The sequence below is a fragment of the Vicugna pacos genome, chromosome 18 (assembly GCF_048564905.1).
Source record: "Vicugna pacos chromosome 18, VicPac4, whole genome shotgun sequence".
Classification (NCBI taxonomy): domain Eukaryota; kingdom Metazoa; phylum Chordata; class Mammalia; order Artiodactyla; family Camelidae; genus Vicugna; species Vicugna pacos.
Window position 1 is genome coordinate 38,178,180 of NC_133004.1, and position 25,654 is coordinate 38,203,833.

General features: G+C 37.6%; 1 protein-coding gene across 7 annotated transcripts in view; it reads right to left on the reverse strand.

The window, feature by feature from the left end:
* Window positions 1–1,011: 1,011 nt before the first annotated feature.
* GTF2I (general transcription factor IIi) overlaps window positions 1,012–25,654 on the reverse strand; it is a 93,328-nt gene continuing 68,685 nt past the window's right edge. For all 7 annotated transcript variants that reach the window (XM_072943089.1, XM_072943086.1, XM_072943088.1 and 4 more), the window contains 20 exons: window positions 24,808–24,866; window positions 24,080–24,151; window positions 19,764–19,947; window positions 18,726–18,784; window positions 15,714–15,785; window positions 14,486–14,669; window positions 13,812–13,870; window positions 13,383–13,457; window positions 10,682–10,783; window positions 10,075–10,140; window positions 9,584–9,767; window positions 8,580–8,638; window positions 8,117–8,197; window positions 7,604–7,687; window positions 7,234–7,417; window positions 5,999–6,027; window positions 3,890–3,931; window positions 3,438–3,479; window positions 2,897–2,972; window positions 1,012–2,164 (listed from right to left, as the gene is read on the reverse strand). In XM_072943089.1, the coding sequence (XP_072799190.1) occupies window positions 2,914–2,972; window positions 3,438–3,479; window positions 3,890–3,931; window positions 5,999–6,027; window positions 7,234–7,417; window positions 7,604–7,687; window positions 8,117–8,197; window positions 8,580–8,638; window positions 9,584–9,767; window positions 10,075–10,140; window positions 10,682–10,783; window positions 13,383–13,457; window positions 13,812–13,870; window positions 14,486–14,669; window positions 15,714–15,785; window positions 18,726–18,784; window positions 19,764–19,947; window positions 24,080–24,151; window positions 24,808–24,866 (1,696 nt within the window). In that variant the 3' untranslated portion in view covers window positions 1,012–2,164; window positions 2,897–2,913. The remainder of the gene's footprint in view (window positions 2,165–2,896; window positions 2,973–3,437; window positions 3,480–3,889; window positions 3,932–5,998; window positions 6,028–7,233; window positions 7,418–7,603; window positions 7,688–8,116; window positions 8,198–8,579; window positions 8,639–9,583; window positions 9,768–10,074; window positions 10,141–10,681; window positions 10,784–13,382; window positions 13,458–13,811; window positions 13,871–14,485; window positions 14,670–15,713; window positions 15,786–18,725; window positions 18,785–19,763; window positions 19,948–24,079; window positions 24,152–24,807; window positions 24,867–25,654) is intronic.

Below are 25,654 nucleotides of genomic sequence, written 5' to 3' on the forward strand. Positions count from 1 at the left end.
AGTCATCTTGCCAGGAAACTGCTTTACTGAGAGCTACCCGACTGAGTGAGGCATGTTAAATCCTCTAGGGGATGACAGTGGTTACTAAGAATAACGTATTCCACCTCGAGACAAGCAGCAACAGCAACCCCTGCCTGAGGTTCAGCATTTATGCAAGGAACCAATAAGCTTGTTGAGTGACGAGAGAGAACGGGCAGGACAGCAGCCCTCAAACCTCACAAGTCACTGCCAGGAGTGCGCGGCACGGACTCTGCGCCATCGTCCGGGGTACAGAAACTGATGATACACTTGGCAGATGTGAGAACCATTTCAAAAAACACCTTATATATTAAAAACAAAAATCATGTGTATGCATATACACAGAACTTTTATACTAGATACATTTACTTCTACTAAAGAAAACAGATTTCCTTAGTTAAGTCTGTCATCCCACAAAACTTTTGTTGAACAAGTTCTGTGTAGGAGCTTAACTCCTTTTAAAAACAGCCTTTGGCTAGATTATGATTCTGTGTGGCTGGGATGGGAAGCGTGAGTGGAGGCAGCATGGTTCTTTCAAGAACACTCAAATCATGAGATTCTACTGTAGCAGCTGTCTCCTCCTAATGTTGGTTGGTAGGTTAATAACAAATCAGTCTGGCTTTCCCTAGGAACAGACGTGTAAGGGTAAAGGAGAGGCAGAGGGCAATGCTGAGAGAAGGGAGAAGACTGGGAGCCAGCATGTGACTTTTACATGCGAGGGGCTGACGTATGCACTCTATCTAGGGAGGGCTCTGACCTCCAAAATCACATGTAAGCTGCACGGCAGCTGGCACGTCACAGACAGAAGTCGGGGGCTCCAGCCCCAGCTCAGACTAGCAGCACAGTGGCATCATAACACCAGGAGCGACGGTGTCCTCATGAGGAGCCTCTGGACAGGGCCGACCTGACCCTCATCTCTCACGTTCCGCCTGCCGCCGAGCCGCCCCAGGCTTCCCCAAACATAATCATGAAAACACTTTAGAAAGAAATGAATTAGTGTGTGAAAGGCATGGATGGATTTTATTTATTACCCTATATCTACAATTTAATTTGAGGTAAAATATAAGCAACACATAAAAATGCCTATTTCTGCTACCATGTAATATAATTCTCCATTGTGAATATTGTGATAAAGCTAATGAAAACTCTATGCCATCACATACTCTAGCTTTTCATATAGCTGGTATTTTACAACTCTTACTGTTTGTGAACTCTCAGCACATGGAAGATTCTCCTACAAATGGCGCAGAGTATCAGAGGGTGCATAATTAGCTTGCCGGCCCCTCACTCCCCTCACCAGAGCCTCAGCATCACAAGCAGGATTGTGAAGTAACGAAGGCAATGAAACCTCCTGGAGTCTGATCCAAGCTGGAACAGCGTTCCAAAGAATGCCACACCACCACGGGTCACATGACAGTGAGGCTTTAGTGTCGTTCAGCTTACCCACACACTCATACCTGATCTTAAACTTCTGGTACACCATGCACTGTATTCAGATGAAACATAAATGTGGATGGAAGAGGTTCGCTGTATTCCATCTATATGCCACACGCTGAGATACGGACCTCTTACTGGCTGTTAGGTGAACCAGACGGTTGTTTTTTAATTATGATAAAAAAACATATGAACCATGATAGAGAGAGTAGGAAAAGGTTTAGTCAAATATACAGATACTAACTGTGTTCACTCAGTCACCAAGGAGAGCCGTGAACAAAAGGATCGTTTAAATGATTTTTCAAATAGAAAAACTAAAGAACTGAACTACCACAAGTGGTTTCTTCACTGCAGAAGCTGAGATGTTCCGGTAGGAGATATCTTCACTTGATCGGAAAATAGACACCACAGCTGAAGGCTCTGCTGAACACGTAAAAAATCTGATGAGATTCATCCCTGTCATTTTCCCTGTCGTTTTTCCAGCATTGCTGTAAAATCCTTATAATACATTCCAAAGTAAACCAGCCATTCCAAATCTACAGTCACTCTGCTCTTTAATTCAATTCACAGAACTGCTGAAAAAGTAGACATTTCTATCTAAAAGTAGAAAAAAAGGTTTGTATAGAAGGTATTTCTGTTATACAAGTATATTACACAGCTTGGGGCAGTAACAGGTCCGAAAAGCTCTTCTCACCCACTGATATACTTTAAGCTAAAATAGGAGAGAAAACAAACAAGCAAGAAAACAGGTTAATCTGATTATAGGAATTTATCATTCACAGATACACAACTTAATCCATGAACTGACACTACATGGCAAATTCCATGACAAATAAATAAATAATAAAATTCAAAAATCTCTGCACAAGCAAAACTTGTCAGGTAGAGATGAGAGGCAACTACCACGGAGACGTCCCACAGCTGGGGCTTAGTCAGGTTCAACATGACACAAGAACCAAGTTTTGCTGACTCCTGGTCTAGAGCTGCCCCTCCTGGTAATAACCTGGCCAAGTTAAAAATCTGGAATAATCGGATCAGGCTTGTAACTTATTATGCAAGATGCACAGTGGATTGTGCAGCTTGGCCAGACTCTGCAAATACTATCCTCACGATTAGGGAAAAAAGTCAGTCTGGTGATACTGGCTCACAGTGAATTCCAATTGCAAGGATACGATTTAATGTACAGATTAGAAACAAAACATTCTCCATTTAAAGCAAAAGTGCTTTAACATCCTTGACTGACATACATATACTGATCCAAGAAAAATCTCTCTGCTTGAATTGTCTAATTCAAACCACACTGTATGTTTATACTTGGACCTCAAGGGCCCTGCAGGCGGGGCCATCATTTATGTCTGAAGCAGGGGAAACACATGAGCTTAAGAATACGCGGGTGGGTTCAGACAGACACTGCATGGCATCCTGGACACAGAAGTTGATTTACCCTAGGAGGGAGGAGGTCTACCACGTAGGGTCTGGTTCTTGCTTGATTTGAGAGCTTCCATCAGTCTCCTTTACTTCTATCAAGAGAAATAAAAGGGAACTATTAATTGCATTATTAATATAAATCTGCTCAATTATAAACCTACATATACAAAACCAGTCATTAAAAATGATTAAATAGGAGTTGCAAGATACTAAAAATGCTAACATTTTCAGAGATGTTTCTCTATTAATAAGTTACAAATGTTATATTTTAAAATTAGCAAACATCTTACTACGTACATAAAGGACCCACACTAGCGCCATCTAGGTTATATAATAGTAGTCATTTAACTATTTCAGAATTTATGAAGAATTATTTGGGGAAAATGGAGGAAAAGAAACCATCTCTAAACACAATACTTTTGTCATAAATTGCAAATCCAATTCACCCAGAAACAAAGAGAACCACCACACAGTTCCTAGTCAAACAGCTTTAAAAACACAATTAATCTTTTGTCTTAAGGAACTTCAGTTTTTGAGACCCAGACTGCCCTTTTTACCTTCTGTTGCAGGAGCCTCCAACTGGCTTGGCTCAGTTGATTCTGAAGAGAAACACAAGAAGATTTTAATTTAACACTGTTCAAAAGCTGCTTCCAATTATTCGAAGAGCCTGGGGGAGAAAGCTCTCCAGACGCTGCACACAAAGCTCACGTCTAAGGTGAAACAACAGCCACAGACTCCGCTTTTCTGAAATGTGTTTCACGTTAACACAACCTTAAAGAACACGGCTGTAACGTGAAACCAAGAAGCTCCTTCTCTCTGTCTTTTTTCCTTCCTCTGCGGGTTGCCTTTTAATAAAAGCCTTTTGCTACTTTTGATGAATCACATAGCAGGCTGTGGAGCTGACTTTCCTTAAAGTTAGGCAAACGTAAGCAAGTGAGGCCACAAAATTCTGTGTGACCTGTTTTACTGAAAAAGTAGGAATACTTCTGTTTCATCCTGCTTAATTTACCTTGGATCACTGGGCCTTCTGACTCATTCTGATCGACCAACTCTGAAAAGAAAGCAGATTCATTTAAGTAATAATTTAATGATATGCTGTCTCATTTGAAATGCATTTCTACATACATTCTCTATTTTGATGCTCCAACTTTGCTATAACAGGCTCTATTTTCCTTATATGACAAGGGAAAAAACATGAGAAGTTCTGGTATGTTCCATCAAAGTAACTAATTCATAGTAATTACCATAAAATTCTGTAATAGACTACTGCATGAGGAAAAGAACAAAATTGAACACTAAAAATAAGGCATGTACAGCACAGGGAACTATAGTCGATATCTTGCAGTAGCTTAAGATGAAGAAGAATATGAAAACGAATACATGTATATTCATGTATGACTGAAGCATTGTGCTGTACAACAGAAACTGGCACAACACTGGAAACTGACTGTACTTCAATGAAAATTTTTAAAAAAATCCACCAGTTAGGCAAGTAAAAATAAAAATAAATAAACATAAGATAAAGGGACAGGGAGGCTTAAAATGTCTTCTGAAACCAAAAATTACACAGAAGGCAGATAAATTGGGATTAATAAAAAAGAAAATTGGGGGAAAAACTCACATTTTGTCATGGGACTTCTATAAATGATAAAGTTCCCTGGTGTAATTAAAGCTCAGTGCCAAAGATGACTGAAAATCAATGAAGCAAGGTTTACTTCTCCTTCATTACTGACATCATCAGGTACTAACATACTTGGCAAGATAGAGAGTATAATAAAAAGAGAATCTATTAAAAAAGAACTCATGGTGGGGGGAGGATATAGCTCAAGTGGCAGAGTACATGGTCCTAGGTTCAATCCCCAGTACCCTCCTCTAAAAAATAAACAAATCTAATTACCCCCTCAAAAGAACGCATGGTTTGGGGGAATAAACAAAATGAGTAAATTTTATGACAGAGTGAAACTCAAAACCTGGAGGCAGAAGAAATGAAACAAATCTATTACACTGAAGAGTGACACCCAAAGAACAGTGTCAACAGTGTGAAGCAGAACGGAATGGGGAGAGCAGATAATAATAACAGCACAGTTTCTCAGGTCAGGGGAACAATCAACAACTCACAAGGCGCAGCTGCTCAACTGTCACTGAAAACTCCTGAACACGAAATTTAAGAGGCTCGCACTTTCCCAATGAATATAGAATTGAATACTCAACATAGATGGACTTTAAAGAACTAGAATAATGATATTAGTTAGAAAAAAGACTGAAATGCTAATGGTATTAGCTAAGGATAATTCTCACTTTTTAAAGTTTTTTAGTAATAAAGTTAACAAAAGAATATAAAACATACCAGGACAATTACGTGTTGCTAAAAAACACTTTAAAATGACATGAACATTAAGGAGCTGGAAGAACACTTACATGTGTTCATGCAACTATCTTTCAGAGCCCAATGGCTGCCAGACACAATGCCTAAATATTACTAGAAGTAGCTCAATCACACTGAAAGATCTACTTTTTCCAGCCCAGTAATTACAAAATAATAGCATAAGTAATAATCGTAGTAATAACAGTAACAAACATAGATGATGCTTATTGGGCACATATATAGGCCAGGCAGGCATTGTTTCAGGTTAGGGGGGGTCAACAAATTATCACAAAGAGGCAGTTAGCACATATTTCAGGCTCTGCAGCTCTGGGAAGCTCTGCTGCAACTTCTCAACTCTGCCAAAAGCAAAAGGGCCTGGCAGCACTATAATACAACTTTCTTTGCACAGGTACGAGTTCGCTGGACCATGTGTTAGAAGTCTGACATATATTGAGTCATTTAAAATGCTCCAAAACTCCCCAAATGGTACTAATATCATTATCATTTTATAAGTAAGTAAACTGAGATTTTAAAAAAGTGAAGCAACTTGCCCAATTTTACATCTGAAAGTTCCTGGTGATTACACTGAGGGCTAAACCAACGAATGTGAATGATGACAGCTTTAGGTGAAGTAAAACACTAGTTTGATTTAAGCATACATGTGGTTGTGTGTACACACACACCACTCCCCTCATATCCCAGAAAAGAAAACAAAAACAAAGCCAAACCAAAAAGACTTCAAGAAATACTCACGGTTATTAATCACAAGTCCTGGAAATGGTCTAAAGAGAGAAACAAATTGTATAAGTCTTTTTTTTTTTTTAACTCTACAAGAATTTACATTTATATTCAGTTTATTCAACTAATATTTAACCTATGTCATTCATGTGCTAGAATGAGAAATGTTGCCCACTATTGTTTAATCTTATACTTTTTAATCTATAGACAGATATATGCGTAACAAATATGGCACATTATTAGAAAATGCTGTATCGAAGATGGAAAAACCAAAAATAGGAACAAAGAAAAGGGCATAAATAATTTTAGTGAAATGCTCTAATGAAAATAGGCTTTTTTCCAGACCCCTGGGGAATGGCAAAAAGAATGGACATCGTTTAAGTGGAACAGAAATATCAGATTTTTAGGGAAGAGGTACTAGGAGAAGGTGAGTAGAAGAGAAAAGGCTTTGAGAGGGTGATACACTGGTTACTCTGAATGCCAGTCCTAAGTGGTTGATACTAGAGACAGTGGAAACTTGACAATGAACTGACTGGGTAGATTTAGTGATAGCCAACTTTTGGGGAGATAGAAGACTGAAGGGCACTTGAGACTTCTGTCTAGGTGGATGGAAAAGAGGATGTCTGTAACACCCTTGTTATGACAATCACACGTCAGTGAATGTAATTTCTTACAATGCTGTCAGCGAGGGTAGGTGTAACCATCACTTCTACTCTATGGATAAGGGACTGACACTCTTAATGGGAACAATTACAATCTCACTGGACAGACAAGGGAACAGAATTGACTTGGCACTGAATCCCAGTCTGACGTGACGCCATGAAGAGATGCCTAAGGCAGGGCGGGCAAGTTTTCTGTAAAGAGCCAGACAGGAAAATCGGCTCTATAGACCATAATGTCTGTCCCAACTACTCAGTTTTACCACTATAACATGAAAGCAGTCACAGACAATATATAAACAAACCGATGTGACTGGGTTTTAATAAGAAATAAAAATAAATAAAAACAGCTAGAGCTGGTCCACAGGCCATGGCTTCTTAAAAACCCCATGCCTTAGAAACCAGAGAGTTAGAAGAGCCAGCCCGAGGAGGAGAGACTGCTGCAGCACAGTGACCGAGGCGCTTTACTAGTGCGTTTCACCGCATGGTAAGCGTGACTCTATCACCGCATAAGGCTACATTTCGAAAGATGACTTGGCCTCAATGATCTGCCGGTTCATTCTGAAGACCAAGCAGGGAACTCTGACTTACCTAATGACTGTGAATTTAATGAACTCAGCAGAATCTAAGATCCTTCTCATGGAGCTGATTTCCAGGTAGCTGGGGGCTTTGAATGACACTCCAGGAGGCATGCCATCAACCACCACACAGCCAGGGTTAATCGTGATTTTCCTGTAGGGAACTTTCACGGGGAAACCCATACCAATCGCTTCACCTATAGAGACACAAACAGCATAAAAGTATAGATTAACCTAGCACCTGAGGGAGTGTTCAAAAAGCACATGACCAACTTTATTTCCTTTTATATGGGAAGATTACACTATCTGAGCATAATCTACGGTTATGATCTTATTGAGACAGAATTTCCTTGTGAGCTGTACTATGCAGATGCAAAACTTACCAAATTTTCGACTGAAGAGGTCATTAACTTGTTCTCTTAGCTGTCTAGCTTTTTCAACTTTTGACAGTCTTTCGTTATCATCATCTAAAAAAGTTAAGAGAAAACTGTAACTTAATAATGAAATTTTAAAAATAGGTAAATGTTTAGTACTTTGTGTAACTCTGCCTGATGTTTTTGGAATGTTTTTAAAAGCTAATCAAGATTCAAATGATTTAACCAAATTACTTAATCATTAACACCAAACTGAAAATGCTACACTATTCCAGTTATAAAGAGTTTCATTTGCCATTTTATACAAATTTTTTAAACACCACAGTCGACATCTGGGTAGCCTACAGGGTTTAGCTGATGTCAAGTCTGAACCGCCTAGAGTTGTTTAGAGAGAAACTGGCAAGGTGAAGTACTTGGTTAACCATTTCTGCAGGGGCTGGGCAGGAGAGCACAGAACATGTTGAACACATGTTCAACATCCCTTAAGCACAACAACCCATGATAGAGGCAGAGAAATTGTACCTGGAATTGTCACTTGAATGATGTTAAGATCTTCAACACCTGACGCAGTAGTATTAACATTGGGCGATGAATTTATTTTTCCTTAAAACAGAAACATGAGATTAGAACACATACAAAATGTAATTAAATCTTTCTTAATAAAGTGCTTACAATTCAGGATACACAAGATAGTATTTTAATCCAACTTTGTTCCTTTTCATGTAATGTTTTGTTATTCTGTAGTATCGAGCTTCCCAAAAGACCATTTTTCACTGCTTTCTATTCCTTGTGGTGCTCTGTCGAGTATGAGACATGCAGAGATCCTTAGTGATTAAAGAACTAAGAATCATAAACTAGTCACAACCCCAATTCTGAATGAGGTTTCCTGGTTTTAAAAATCCCAATAGCTGTTCTTTAAACAAATTTTTTAACCAGTGCTGCAAGACAAGTGTCTAACAGCATGTCTTCCGTAGCAAATGCTTACTCGGAGGGCTCTTGGAGGAGGAGGTGCTCTCCTTAATTGCCGTCTCAAACATTTCGGGCCTAAAAACAAGAAAACGGAAAAAACATTTGTGCTAATACCCCAGCAGTAAAACACTAAAAATTAAATAAGTAAAAGACTTAAAAAAGCCAGGAACCTTCTGTGAACACACATTCTTAGTAATGGAAGAACAAAAATAACTTGGCTATCTAAAGGAACACACACAAAAAGACTAATCACAGTTGTGACTATGACAGCCACCTCAGCCCTCTCTAGTCTGAGTAGCCTCTTCTTGTGTTTCAATATATCCTGGGAAGATTCAATGCTAGACTCGAGGAGGAAACAGAAGAGCCCCGTGTGCAGGCAGCATGGAAACATGACAGGCTGTGGAAACTCAAGCCAAGTGCCTGTCCTTCTTAGGAAGCAGCGGGGGCCTTAGCCTACTCAGAGCTGAGCTGAAAGTTCCGAAGGTGGCGGCCACTGTATTTGGCAGTGTCAGCTTTGATTATTTGACAGCATCCTTGGGGGACTCAAAAGTAAGCTCTAATACATGAAACCTAAAATTCCTTTCGATTAATTTCAATTAATTCTTGGATATTGACATGAATTTTTTAATACCAACTGTTTCCATCTACTTCAACTGTGTTGGCCTAATTCATAAACCTCCAAGCAACCGGGAGAAATTTAAAATATTCTTGAAGATGAATAGAGGGGCTTCAAAAAACTGAACCACTGCTTAGATTCCAGCAATATTAACCACTGAAAGTGTAACTGTGGGAAGATTTAACAAAATCATGTTGTTATCCCTCTGATAAGCTGGAGTCCCCCTTCCCTCTTTTGACAATTATGAAAAATTTAAAACATCCACGAACACTTCAGTGCAGCTTCAAGAGCTTCTTTGATTCTAGGTCTAATTTGGCCAGGCCACAAAGTTGAATCCATGTGCCATCTCTCAGCTGTGAACCCTATCAGCTCATGGTCAATTTCATTTCATCTTATTTCCTTACTTTTTAATGATAAACTTAATTTTGGCTTTGTTTCTGAGTATCTTCTCCAGTCTTGGAATGCCAAAAGTAGACGGTCGTCGGAACGGCACACCTTCGGGTAAGCCTTCCACGTAGAAGTCTTCTGGGAAAGACTCAAACAATGCGAACGGCACTTTCACAGCTTGTTTAAGGCCAAGAGCCTCACCTAAAAAAATTTTCTTTAATTTAGTATTTCTCACATTTATAACTTGAAAAAACTAAACCTTCTAAAAAATGTATTTTAAATTATATTTTGCAGCTAACTAAAACCATTTTTTAAGGAAAAATCACATTAATTTTAATTTTAGAAAAAAATTCTCTTATGTTCAGATATGTGAAATTATGAAATTCATTACTGCAAAACCCACATACTTCTGATGATACTTAAATGTTGAACATTTTACTATGCTCACTTTTCTATTTTATACAAAGCTACCTCACATTTTAATAATAATATTTAAAAATAAACTTACCACATTTTTCATTGAAAAGATTTTCAACTTTCTGTTTTAGGTCCGTGATTTTGGCATTCCAAGCCTCTGCATGTAAAAGCACAAGAACAGTTACAAGTTAGTAATAGTTATACATCCAAGGGCAAGAATTTTTCATCTTATTTGATTGTGTATCTTTAAGAAGTACAAAATAAAAAATACGCATGTCTTTAACATGGTCATGTCTTGATAAATTATTAAACTGTTTTATTATATTACTACTTGGCTACTAAATGAAAGCCAAAAAACCTCCCCCAAAGCAGTTACAGTATCTACTATGTACCAGATACAGTTTTATCCTGTAAATGACCTCGTATTCATAATCCTCATAATAACCCTATGGAGCCCTATGGAATAGGAAGTAATGTTACCCCCATTTCTAGATAAGGAAACTGAGGCACAGAGAGGTTAGGCAGACTGCCCAAGGTCACAGGTACTGGCACCAGATTTGAACTCAGTCTGGCTCTATAGTCAGTGCCTTTAATCGCTAATATATACTGACTCACCAAATAAACAATTAAACTAGTAAAATATTTTCATTAATTCCTTTTATTTAAAATAATGAAATCAAGAAAAATTACATAGTTACCAAAGGAAAACTCTCTCCCTCGAGGCTTGAAGGGAACATTAGAACCATTAGTCTGGGTAGGGGTTCGAACAGCTGAAGTTTGAGGGTTGCTGTTATTAGGGCCTAAAGAAGAATTTAAAAAACAAAAACAGAAACCATAATCAGCACATATATTTAATCATGCTTAAGTACTGCTTGTGACTTCCCTGGGACATGTTCTTGAAGTCCAGCCTCTACTGGCAAAGAAAGTTCCATGCAATTAGTATACAAGCAATCTCTGCAATGAAAACAGCCACTGCTGTCAGCTCTACAGACCTCCGCCCATTTTTCTACTTCCACCCCTACCATCAGGCATTTCCCCACAAAACACACCTAAGCTTTCTGGCTGATGTGAGTATGTTCAATTCTCTTAATGTTTCATCACGCCATTTTGAAGCCTCTGGTTACGTATGTTTGCTTTTATGTTTTTCTTCCAACCCTTGATCATAAGCACAACTTTGGATACAATTATCTATGAAACTTTCACTATGAAACTTTCGTTTGTATTCTCTAGCTGACTGTGACATATCCCTTCCTTGAATTCTTAGTACAGTACTGCAACAAACAATGTTATGCGTAATCAGTTGTTTTCCATTAAAAGCCTGAATATGGCCTCAGAATCCTATAAAATATCAAGATTCAACACTCTAGTCTTTACTTATTCCAAACGCCTGCATAAACACCACAGCTTCCTTAAGTAGCAGAGGGATGAGGCAAAGTACTTCTGGAGCAGCTGGATCTAGCAGCCTGGTTGGCCGGGCAGGCAGAATTACGGAGAGGAAATCAGTAGGCCCCATTACCAGTTCCTTTAACAGGCTTAGTACTGAGATCATCTAACCAACATCTTTCTTTATATTCCATGTTTATGAAGCAATCTTTTAATAGCAATAAGGTAAGGCAGGAAGAAACTTGCGATCAGCTGACAGAATTAAGTTGACTGAAATATCTACCTCCTATTCTAAAAATCAATAAATAGGCATTCTGGTTTATGCTTAATGAAATAACACTACACATCCACTACAATGGTTAAATTAAAAAGAACAGTAACAAGTACTGAGAGGATGGGCAGCAACTGGAATCCTCCTACATTTGTGGCAGGAGTGTACAGCAATACAATCACTTTGGTAAACTGTTTCTTAGAAAATTAAAAACTGAGCAGTTCCACTCCTAAATATCTACTCAAGAGAGGGAAAGCATATGCCATGCTTTATATACAAATGTTCACATAGTGCCTTTATTAGACAAAGACTGGAAATAAAACCAAATGTCCACTAACAAACGTATAAACTAATTCTGGTGAATCCATACAATGAAGTAATACTCAGCAATAAAAGGAGAAATACTGAAACAAAGACAATAATAAATCTAAAGACATGCTGAGTGAAAGAAATCCACCATATAAAGAACAGATACAGCACGATTCCATTTATACCAAAGTCTGGAACAGGCAGAAGTATTCCATGGTGACAAAAAGTGGATCAACGGTTGCCATGTGGCCTGGACTGCAGGGAGCCCAAGAGCCCAGGGGAAACAATTTAATGTGAAAGAGATGTTCTATCTGTTGACTAAACTGGTATGGCAAACATTTTTCACAACTCAAACTATACAATTAAAATGGGTGCATTTTATCGCATATGAAGTATACTTCGTAAATTTGCTTTAAGGAAATAAAAAAATTCCACTAATATGCATGGTGTATAACTTAAAATATTAGAAGGGTTAAAAAAGAAAAAAAACAAACAATACCACAGCTCCTTGCTATCACTAAACTCTTGACAAAAAGTCCCTGGACATGAACACAGCTCTTCACTACTTAAATCTCCTTAAAACACTAATAACTATTTTACGGAATTTTAAAATAAAAACTAAAATTGGGGTCTATTTATAGCACTGGTTAAGAGAAAGAAAGTGACTGTGGGACAAGGTCCTCTATGGCTCAGGTAAGACAACAGAAGGCTGTTCTCTACTCATCTGAAGGCAGGTCAAAACCATTTCTCATTAATCCACCACTGACCTTAACCATTTTCTTTTCAATCACAAACCAGAAATACAACTCAAAGTGTAAGCGTGCAAAATGATGCCAAGATGCTATTTTGTCGATTCAGAAACAGTGTCTGGGGTAACACACGGGTTTATCACCCAACTTAAAGAACACTCCTATACTGTCTCGCTTGCTGATTCCACTGAAAAGCAAGAAAAGCTAAATATGTGCATTTCTATATGAAATCATTCTCATTAGTACATTTATTTGTATTTAATAATCAAATCCTGAAAAAGCATCAAATTAGAAACACATGTTCACACAAAAACTTGCACATGAATGTTCACAGCGCATTATTCATAAATACCCAAAAAGCAGATACAACCCAAATGTCTATGAATAGAACAGACAAACAAGATGTGGTATACCCACACAACGGAAGAGGAATACACACCTATCAGGAAGGACAATATCTAACAAGCAGAAAATGACGTGTGGTGGCAAGGCGGTGGAGAAATGTCATGTTCTAACTGAAAATTTCAATTCTATTTAGAAATTGAGCTTTATAAAGGTAGCTTTTCACACCTAAAATTAGTTTTGTAAAAACTCCTTTGGGTAAAAATGTAAATAGTACAGTGAAGAAGCAACAAACATATATATAAACTGGAGAGTGGACAGAAACATGCCGCAGAGCGACCTCACCTTCCACGGTGACCTCAATTTCAGGAACTTTCGAATTACTCCCAGGGCTTCGTGGTCTTTTTGGGGACTGCAAAGCTGCAAAGCAAGCACACAATTACTTTTGCATACTGAAAAGAAAACAGGAGATGCTTTATAAAAGCAGAGTATTAAAATTCATACAGTTTGGCTCTTTTCAAAGAAACCTGAAGAATTAAACTGGTAGTGTAATCCTCCACATGTGTCTCAACAAAGCTGTGGAAACATGAATGAAGGAGGATTTGCAAACATGAAACTGTCAATGAAATGTTTATTTTTAAAAGGGGGGGGGTTGTCCATCAAATAAAATACCTTAAAAGGCAAAGAAACTGAAAGCCCCAAAAAAGATACTGGCCAATGATTCAGTATGTTTTAAGGCACAGAAGTAGAATAAAGGTAGACATAATCTCTTACCTTTAGTGTTTATTTTACTAGCCATTCCAGGAGGCAAGTAGGAAATAACTAGTTCAGGTCTAGAGAGAAAACCAAGAAATATTACAATAGCCAGTATAAAAGCTAGTAAAAATTGTGATGACCAATGTTTTTCATAGGCGACCACAAAATAACTCTGCAATGTAACAATGATTTCTACCATTATAAACAAAAACTGCACTTTTCCTTCCTACTGCTAAACGACTTTGTGAAGAGTAAATGACTTCCTTCATGAACATGAAAATTAACTAACATTAGGTTCTTCAATTACTGAAATTCTACAGACATGTAAATGAGAAACTCAACTGTTCAGTTGCCTGTAAGTAACCAGGAATAACAGAACACACAGAAATCAGCATTTTCATTCTTCATTCAAGTATCTATGAATACTAAGAGACGTCACAGCATTGCTAACAAACTTGACTACCACCACTGTGAGGCAGGTGTTACAATCCTCCTTATACTGATGAAGAAAATCAAGTTCAGGTTAAATGATTTGAAGACAATGGACAAGGACAGAACAGTAGCTCAGAGCTATTATGTTTTTCCATCAGGGACTTTAAAGCCTTAGCTGTAATCTGCAGCTAGAAAAAAAACAGAAATATAACTTGACTATTTTAATTCTAGAAATGATGACACTGGCAAATGGAACTTACTTTTTAACAACAAACTTGATTTTATTACTTCCACGGACAATCCTTTCAAGTCGTGGAATTCCAAACCAGGTAGGGCTTCGAAAGGGAATTCCTTCTGGCAAGCCTTCTACATAAAGGAACTCAGGGTTTGATTCAAACACAGGGTATGGTACTTTTACCGCCTCTGTGAGTCCAAGAGCTTGAGCTGAAAGTGTAAGAGGACATAACTTATGGAAGGTAAAATTTTACACACAAACCTTTATTTTCGTATTTTATTTAGCATTCTTTTTTTATAAATATTTAAAAAATTGTGATATATCGACATGTAAGTTACAGGTGTACAGCATAATGATATTTGTGTATTTGGCCAAATGACAGCCCCAATAAGTGTAGTTAGTTAACGTCAGGGCATTATCAAATATGTTATGCAAAAGTTTCCAACAACCTATCAAATTCCACTTAATAACAGTAGGTATTTTGTTTAGTCTATTGTGTAAAATTGAAGAACAAGCCTAAAATGTAAGTACTTTTAAGAGAACATTTTACCACTTCAAATCAAAAAGATAACTCGTCACAATTACCTCTGTGCTCTGGGCAGAAATGAACTACAGCCACTTCACAGTGAAATGGCACCTACCCAGCCCTTGTGCTACCATCCTCGTGCAAGTCTGCTGTTTAAAAGATCAGAGGTGCATATGATGCATCTGAGCAGAACTGGTAAGGTTAGAGCGATCAGAGGCAGAGTCTTTAAGTTTCCTGATCTAGGACGCAAACGTCAATACCAGTTATGAAAATGACGGTGGCAACGCCCCGGGAACACTACTGTCACTCCCACTCCTTACTTCCTTCTCCATGACAGACACACCCAATCAACTGAAACACTTGCTGAGCCTCCTCAGAATCCTCAAGACAGCGCTCCAGGAAACCGCTGTCAACAAATCTAAGTTGAAACAAATGATGAAACCTATTTGCCACATGGTGTTAGCCAGATCAGAGGTACAGACAGTGGAAGTGAGATTTATCCCAACTCCTCCCTTCTTCTCCCATTTGGACACATGAGAAAACTGAATCCAAGAGAAATGAAGTTAACTCATTCAAGTTTAAGTAGTGAATTTAGCAGCAGAAAGAAACTAAGACCCAGTTTCTGGGACTTTCCTTCTTTTGGTCCTCAACTGCTGTGATGTTCATTCAGAACACTGCCTTTTGTTTATGCTTTTAAATTTACACATAACCACTGTGTTTTACTTACCAAATTTCAAATTAAAAATCTCTTCCACTTGCTTCCTTAGCTTGGTAATTCTGACATTCCAATCTTCTTTGACTAGAGGGCAAAATAAATGTAATTAACAATGCCCTTAATTAAAAAAAAAAAGAAAGAAAGAAAAAGACAAGACCAAACACAACAAAACAAAACAAAACAATGCCCTTATGGGCGCTGACACAAAATTAGATTGGATGCTGTTCTTTCCAATGATGATTTTTTTTAATTGAGATAAAACTGACATGTAACACTGTATTAGATTTAGGTATACAACTCACTGACGCTCTTAATACAATTTTGCTGAATAACAAAAACTATGGGTCATAAGGAAAAGAATGATTTCCTGCTATTTTATCAAATATCAGAAGTGGTGCAGGGAGACAGAATTCAAATGTAAGTTCACATTGTAAATAAAGAAGAAGTTTTTCATAAGTATTCAGAATGAATGGTTTTCAAACACTTCTCCTTGGAGATACATCAAAGAACCCTGTCAGGGTAGGGAGGACCAGCTGTATAAGGGTCTAGGCCTCCTGCACCAGGTTCAACCAGAACAGCTTCTCTTGTATCTGCTTTCTGTACAGGCATTCCTTGTTTCAAGGATGTGTGAATAATCATAGCAAGAAATATATGATAAAGTGATTAGGGAGATGTCACCGAACACTACTCACAACTACAATCTGGTTTAGTTCCTTAGTCCTTATTATAAGACCATCCCTTTTTAAATATAACATAAAAACAAAGAAAAAGTAAGCTAAAAAGACATGTAGGGTGTCACTTACTTGGGCAGATAATCAGGGCTTGTTTGGTGGAGTTGAGGATGGAGAGGGGGTTGGGGGAGATTTGGAGACAGTGGAGGATGACTAGAGGTATTGGATAAGGAAAGAGGGAAAGCCAGAGTAAGAGGAAAGGGTAGAGAGGGCAAGAATCGCATTAAGTGTGGAAGTCATTTGTGTCTGCTGACAAGACGGCAGGAAATGCTGATAAAGTTCTGAAAATACTGCTAAAGGTTGGGAGTCAGAAAATCTTTAAATATTTCTTTTACTGTGAAAGTTCTTTAAAATTTTTTCTTTAAAAGAAAATCTAGCATCTCAAGAGTTTAATATGGTAACTCAGCCATTCAACCAGAGAAATTGAGTCAGGTATAAATTAAATTTGAATATTACTACAAAGATATCAAGACTCTCCTTCTCCAAGGTAAGGAGCATCTGTTAAAACTTGTCTCCCCTTCTGCCTCACCCTGCACCTCCTTCTCTGGTGAAGATCTCAGCACCATTCCACACAGAACCAAGTACCTCCTCATTCTTCCCTTCAGAGCTCTCAGAGCTCAGTTACCTGGCTAGCTCTCCCATGACATCTAACTTTTACCAAACTGAAAGCAAAGTGCACTCACGGTATAAGCATACTACTGTTACCTAAGATTTAAGAAGATGTCTCTGATGGCAATGACTAACAAAATTCTTTTGTCGTGTACTCGAGGACTTGAATCGGCCCAGCAAAAGACTAATGCCTGGGCAACTGGCAGACCAAGAAACGCTTTGCTGGCATGAAGAACCACCACCTTTGATTCTTTCCAAGGTCTTCTACAAATGGTATACGGCCAAGTATGGTTAATGATTAGAAGAATGGAGGCTCTTTTGCTAATAGGCCTGTAACTATCTATGCTAGATCAAGTACTACTGAAAATATTACTTACGCCTTAGAGTAACTTCCATGGTGCCTACAGGCTTTGCCAATAATAACATCCTTAACGTCCTCAGTTAGCAGTCACTATTTGAACTGCTCCTAATAAGAATGTGATCACATTAATCACAAGCTTGAATTTGAGGTCTGTCTTGAGAAGTGAAGACGCATACGTAAGACTTTCACCATATTCAGACTAATGCATATTAAAGCTCTACCTCTGGGAATATTTTTCTTTGCATGACTTCCCTTAGCAAAGTCTCTGTCATCTCCAATGTTCAGTTTGTTACCAGTACTTTTGTTTCTTTGACTAAATCAAAAGCTCTCTGGGGATTTTGCTGTGCTGATGTCGATGCTCAACCTGAGTTAAGCATCAATTCTGTCTTCTCCCCTGCAGGATTCCGGGCCCAGGACAGTTTTGTTTCCCTAGTAAAGTATTTCTCAAATACTGTCTATGCCATGATAAACACAAAAGACTGTACAATCTATTTGTCACACTGGCTTCCCCCAGGTATGCTAAGAGCTCAAAGATCGGTATTTCAGTACAGACAAATAACTTCCTCGTGTACACGGGGAGAATTTACAATGATTTATAGCAACAATTCAGAAATATCCATTGGTTCTTAGCAATACAGGTTCCTAAGGCTGTAAAAGATCTATGTGATGTGGTCACTTTTCCTGACATTATGCAACGGTAAACAAAAAGATGGGAAAAAGAAAGGCAGACCTATAGCTCAAATAAAGAAAATAAAACCATTTAGACAATTGAGACTGACACTTTCTAGTTCTTTTCCATTGGGCATGATGTCAGTGCAGCGGCTACAATTACAGTATTTGCCATTATAAAAACAAGGTCCCTCTGAATAAAGATTAAAGTCTAAATCTACATGGTCTCACCCATTAGCTACATGTGGGCAACTGGGCACTTGAAAAATAGCTAGCTGAATTAAGATGTGCCATAAGTATATAATATACACAAGAGTTTCAAATAAAGAACATAAATAAATGAAAACAAAAGTAAATTAATTCATCATGTATTTATATTGATTAGAGGATGAAACAGATTTTGCCACTAGAAAATTTTCAATGATATATATGACTTGCATTTGTGGTGCACATTCTATTTTTCAATTGAACATCCCTGGTCTAAATTCAAAGCTCGAGTTTCCCCAAAACGGCTATCAATAAATCAAGGAGTGCCTGTATTGAGCTTTCACAAAAGATTTTCTGGGTGGGAGGGAGAAAAGAGGAATTCCATGGCTTTAAAAGATTAATGAAAGCTTAAAAACTATTGATTTAAGCCTTTAAAAAGGATCTTACCTGGTGTATTCGTTCTTGGCTGAGTAACTTCAGTAGTGCTGTGAGTCAGAAGCTCTGGTCTGTAAAAATACAGTGGATATTAGGACGAGAGCATTTAGGACCACCTTGATTCCCTATATGGTTCATTCTGCCTTCATTTGCAGTGAAAAAAATCACTTTGGCGACTATAGATCATTTTGAAAATAGCAATTTACAAAGATTCAGGTGGGACCACCTGTATGTCTTCAAAGGCATTTTAAGCTTAACTTGTGCACAACAGTTTCCTTTTGCCTGAAACCAGTTCAGCCTCCCACTTCTAAACTTCAGATGAACTAGAGTACAATATAGCCAGATGTATCTAAGTCATTCTAAAGCCTGTCCCAATAGACATACAAATGTACAACCCTCAAAGTGCAAGCAAATTCTACTCCAGCAATTCTTCTGTATTAAAGACAGGCCCTTCTGTTCCCACTCCCCGCCCCAAAATTGCCCACTACGACCCTTAAAACACAAGCCAGAATAACACTTTTAAGATGCAAATTCAAATTATTTTAAGAGGAATCAGCTTAAAAACCCCAAATACTCTGTGTAGGACATAAGGCTTTCCTCCACTGGGCCACCTCAGTCTATCATCCTGTGCCCTCAAGGGCATCGCCCCTTCCACACAGAATGGTGTGGTTCTGTGAACATTCAAGTACATTTGACACCTCCCTGACCCTATTTATGTTACTGACTTTAATTGAAAGCCTTTTCCTCCATTCTCTACACACAACTGACCAATCTGCATGCCACCCTTGTCTTCACCCCCAAAATGCTCAGTGACACTTTACTGTATTTATTCATGTCATAAGCCTCCCAAGGACAGGGTTCCTGTTGGACGCACTGTTGTACATCTGGTGCCTGGTACTATACGAACACTTGCTCAAAAAAATGAATCTATATGTAATACCTTTAAATGTGTAGAGTAAGTCCAACTGGGAGGGGAAAAGGGACATTTTTATAAAATTAATTTTTTCTTAAGGATGACAATAAATTTGTTTCTGCAAATTATAATCCTACCTTTTAATAACAAACTTAATTCGATTGCCCACTTGAATGATTTTTTCCAGCCTTGGTATTCCATACCACGAGGGACTTCTAAAAGGAATGTTTTCTGGTAGCCCTTCCACGTAGAGATCATTAGGATGTGCTTCAAATTTCTGGTAAGGTACAGCCTTGGCTTCAGTGCTCCCTAAGGCTTCAGCTTTACAAAAGAAAAGCAACTCAGAAGACTGGAGACTAAGTTTGTATTGAAATCATATTTTAGTATAATCCATAACAAAGTTTTTTAAAAAGCAAAGTACACTCCAAAAACATCTACACTAATTATGGAAACAGACTTAATAAACAAATGTAAATATTAAATGACTCATAATCAAGAAGTAACTTTTGGTGGATTTAAGTTTCCTGATTCAAAGACCATCTTAATAGTTCTAAGATCTTATTTTTAAAATTCTCAGTATACTTGAGAATAAATAAGGAGAAGAAAATCACGACCAACAATAAAGAATACAAATATCACTTTTTCAAATATCTAGAGGCAGACTTTCCTAGTGTTTTACGAGTGTAATAATTTTTTATAGGCTCTTACACACTAATTTATTTCAGGCTGTACTTTTATCTCTACTGCAACCATGAAATTAATGCTTTTACCCCTTAAACCTCATGAGTGTACCATTTTAAAAGGAAAAATTCATGAAATGAAAAAATAACAGTAAGAGACTGGTTTAGATTAAAAGAGATATATCAACCAAAATTAATGCACAAATCTTATTTATTGTTTAAATCCAAAATTCAAAACAAAACTTTAAAGATAATTTTCAGCTAAATGAGGAAACTAAATAAAGGACTGGATAAGAGCAGATACAAAGAATTTTGTTAATTCTGTCAAGAATGATTATGACACTGATTGTGTTTAAAAAGGTCAGCACTGTTCACAGATGCACAGAGTAACCATAATAACACAATGCCTGGGATTTGCTTTATAATATTAACCACAAAGGGAACAAAGGAGGAAAAGATGAACAGAACGTGGAAAATCTTAATCATTAAATACAAAAATGGTTACACGGGAATGCATCATACGAGTTTTCTACTTTTGAATAGGTGTGGAATCGACATTTTAAAATGTAAAAATGAAATGACTAATCCCTATTCTGAAGCCACGTCTAAACAGAGCTGTAACGAGACTCAAACAATTCCCAAAACATCAACATTTAAAGGCATCCCTTGTATTCTGTATGGTACTTTTAAATATTTTACAACCTGATAGTTTTAAAAAGTGGCTCCTTCAACAAGAATTAATTTGTATTTTTTTTGATTCTTAGACTGACGTTCCTCTCAAATTCAAACGTTTTCTTTCTCACTTAATTTCTTCTTTCATTTCATTAGCACTAAATATGAAGGACTCGTATGTAGGATCTCTCTGATATAAGTAAGGACTGTGTATTTGAAAAATCAAATACAATGTAATTCAGATCATGGCTTTTAAAGGAAATATTCCATTTAAAAATATGGTAAAGGTTTTCATACTCACATCTGGGAGTTACATAAAATGCAATTATTCTTTAAATGTAACAAAAAAAAGGAAATAATATTAATTCTAACAAACTTTCTATAAAATAAAAAAGAACCAGTTGTTAGAGGTGAGAGAGAAGAAGTTAAAGGAAAGGAGAAGCCCACCTGCATTCAGCTGTTCATTACATCATCACTGTGGCTCCCCTGTATTAAGTAGTCACCCACTGGCTCCCCATTCCCCTTATTCTACTTTATTTTTTTCCTGACCACTTAACATCTTGTATTATAATAAATATTTACTCATTGCTTTACCATGCATCTTTCCCGAATTTATGAGTGAATGCTTCCTTGGGGGAAGGCACCACCTTCTGCACTGCTGACACACAAGAGTTCACAGGTGCTGAATGACTGACTACTTCTGCTAATGTAGTACATACAGCCTTCGACACTTGCAGTGTTTGATATTAAAGAGAATCTGTTTTTCTCTTCCCCTTTCAAAAACCTCAAAGGCAACAGTCTTGCTGGCTTCTCACTCTCTAATAGGAATTACAGTCCCAGACGGCCAACGTAAAGCTACAGCAATTTTGTTGTGTATAACAATACATAAACTTGCCTATTTTCTTAGCTATGACACAATATAAAAATATTTTTCTACTGGCCACTTTTTCTTTCTGTGAATACATGTTCTTGTCCACAACCTTCTCCTTCCATGGGGGAAAAGTCCACTTGTTGGCAAGCATCAGTGATCTGACGGGATCGGCTGTTTCCTGCACCAGTCTCAGTTCTAAAAGTGAGGCCGTAGTCTGAGCCTGTTCATGCAGATGCTCATTATCATATGCCTCCTATTCATGAACTGTAATGACACTGCGGTGGCATCTCCAATGATAATGTTCACAATCTTATTTTACTAAATATCTTGGAATATAATGATTTTTAAAGTGGTGAAAAACTGATTTCTGACCAGATGTATGAGGAGATAAATTTTCGGTAAGGTCCTATATTCGTGATGGGTACTGAAGGATACTGAAGAAAAACTTAAATTCTGACTTTCCCCCAGTGCATTAAATTCTCAGGGAGTAAAACCATGTACGCATATGGATTCTGCAAACAACAAACACTTAGAGTGATCTAAATTTGTACCTGCCACTTGAGTTGCACACACAAGGTGGTTAGTTGAGTCTTTAAGACCCAGGACCATATATCACTCTTGGAAACCATGGGAGGAACAAGAATCCTAAACCAGGAGACTTGGACTTTTTGTGGTAGAACTCACATGGTTTCTTTCACAAAACTGAGAGAACCCCTGTGTCCCCGTGATTCTCTGTGGCACTTCTGTACTTCCTTTGGTCTTCTCAGGGTCATAATTCAGTGAGGCCCAATATATACCATGAGACTGAAAGGCTCAGAAATTTTAAGCAATTTTTAATGACACAATGTCAATTCAGTATTTGTTGTTCACCTGCCAAGCACCAAGCACTACTGTACCAGTAGCCAATGCAGACAGGACTGCGGCTGCTGTAAGAACTGTGTTGTAGAAGGAAGCAGGCAGCCATTAGTGCTTTGAGGAATTAAAGGGTGACGACACACAGCGTGCTTAGTGGTTTCAGTTAGATAGGTACCCAGTAAAGAGCTCTCTAATGAAGCCACGTCGAAACTCAGATATAAAATAAAAACGAGAGGCACAAAAAAATCTGAAGTAAGAGTGTCCAGAAACAACAACACTGACAATACAGCAATCCTAATGAGGGTATGATCTTACACAAATAAAGGACAAGTACATGGTCATTACAGCTGGTACTGAAGTGAGCAGGTGGGACAGGGAATGAGGTGTCATTAGAAGAAAGGTAGGGTGGCTGTGATCAGGGGCTGTGAAGTTTATTCCAAGCACAAAAGGAAGCCACAGCGCACAAAACAGCAAGGTGATAGGTAAGTTTCATCGTATGTTTTTAATGAGATTAAAACCCGGCTGCGGCGACTAGGAAAGAAAGGCGATGCAGAGGGAGGGGAATCAAGGACTCTGCTGAGGACAGATGACGTCTCAAAGACTAGCAAAGAGCTGGGTGAACATAAAGGTCTGGGATAAGGTAAGCTTTCAGAGCTAGAAATGTCAGTGTGAAACTCATCAGGAATACAGACAGTGCACTCTTTAAGGCAGACAGAGTGGGACTATCTGTGGAGAAAGCACAGTAAGAGAAAAAGGGCTCAGGACTCAGCCGAGGAACAGCACTCTAAAAAGTAAAGAACAAACTCAAGGGAGGTGCTGACAAGAGGATGAAGAGACAGGAAGAAACGGAGAGTCAATAATGCTTGAAACGTCACATAAAAGCAGTTTAAAACGCTTAAGAAAGAAAGAAGGAAAAAAAGACAACTATGTTGAATGTCACTGAAAAGTAGGATAAAGCGGGGGAGTGACTTACGGTAACAAAAGATGTTGTAATATTAAACCAATCTGAGTGTTTTAAGTGTTTCGGGACACAAGCAGAGCAAGCACTACTAATAAGATAACTGAAACTCTGATAATCAACAGCGCTACCTAGTCCTCCAGGGACAGGCTGACGCTGGCGGTCTCCTATATTCCACTGTGGCACACGCAGCATTGGTAAAAGGTATGAAGACAAAAGAATTCCCAGGTTATAAAATGCCCTGTGCTGAGCAACGTACATGTTATAAATAACTTACTCAGAAAAGAAAACATGAGGGTTCAAACAAACAAGAGAAGAAAACTAGACATGAGTCACTCAATATATTTCCTTTTTAAAGCAAAATTTAGAAAAATTATTCTCTAATGTTATTTAGCTATGGGGGAAATTAAGACTTACCAAATTTTTTGCAGAAAAGCTGATCTACCATCTTTCGTAATTTAGTGATTCTGGCATACCATTCTTCCTTTACTGTAAGCATAACATACACAAATTCTTCAATTTAATGACACTAATAAATTAATAAATATTATTATGAAACAGGCAGTGTTGTTTTTCTGTTCTAAAATTATTTCTAAAATTTCAGAATGTTTGTTAAAAGTGCTGACACTGAATAAAAAGTGTAAGAACAAATGAAACAATGACAAAATGAAAATGTACAATTTAAGAGTAATTTTACCCAGCTACTCTAGTGTCATCATTAAAGTAAGGAAACAATTCATTTTACTCAGTAACAGCTAGCAGGCAAACGAAAAAAGAATAGAGAACAGGCTATTTTTGCAATGATAAATTTGGGGTATGATAATGCTAGCAACCCTTTCATTACATCAGACAAGTGATGATGCCCATGGTTATGTGCTCTAAGAAGTTAAGTCTGCATCCTGTGTATAATGATGAATCATCATTCAACTGACTACTAGGACAATAAGCTGCTCAATAAATTTTGCATCTCAAAAGTAGAATAGACATGGTCCTTCTAGAGTCTACCCAGAAATGTGATGTTTACATTTATTTACAATGAGTTATTAAGAAGAAATCAGTTTACTGTTTTAGAGAGTACTGGACACTATTCCTTGTGTATCATGTTCTGATTTGACATTTAATTTGACCCAAGACTGGAGGCCTACCTCCTGAAGCTGGTTTATCAAGCTGTAAGTCTTCACGTGTTGAATTCAAGAGTTCGTGTCTGAAATGTGAGAATTACCAGATAATATTCAGAAAAAGTAATAACTACTAGTACTTATTTAATATTCAGACACCAAGGCCAGTTTTTAAAAGACAACTTGGACTCTTGAGCACAATTAAACCCTAATTTATTGAGATTTCCAGAGTAATAAAACCAGATGGTAACTACAAATTGTTTCATAAGGTGTTTCATAGACTGCATGTACACACACACACACACGTTAACTTTGCAAATCAAAGATATTTCATAAAACCATAACACAAAGGGAAACAAATTACAAAAATTTTAAATGAGATCTTTCAATTTTATGTTGCATTCAAGACTACCTAACTTCAACACAACTATAATCTGGTTATAAAAATCTTAAACATATTTCAAAACTAACATTTGTAGGACAACATATATATATTCTCTTATTTTTCCAAACACATGAACACCCCATAAAACATAGTTTATATATCACAGAATTTGCAAGATCAAACTTACGTAAACCACACCACTCTATTTTGCTGTAGTGGCCTAAGTAATTGGGGTGGGGTGGGGCCGTGTGGGGACAGAGAGAGCAGGATCACAGAGAAGCATAACCATGTATTAAGAATTTTAGAAATGTTGGAAACTAACAAGGATTAAGGCAATGGTAAAAGTAATACTTTAATATATGAAGGAGCTGTGAAATAAAGCATTTGTTAAAACATGAAATACAGAACAAAGTATGTTTATCGAGACCAACCACATTAACCTTCAGGGAAAGGTTTTTTAAAAAGTCCCTTCCAACTGTGGAAGACGCT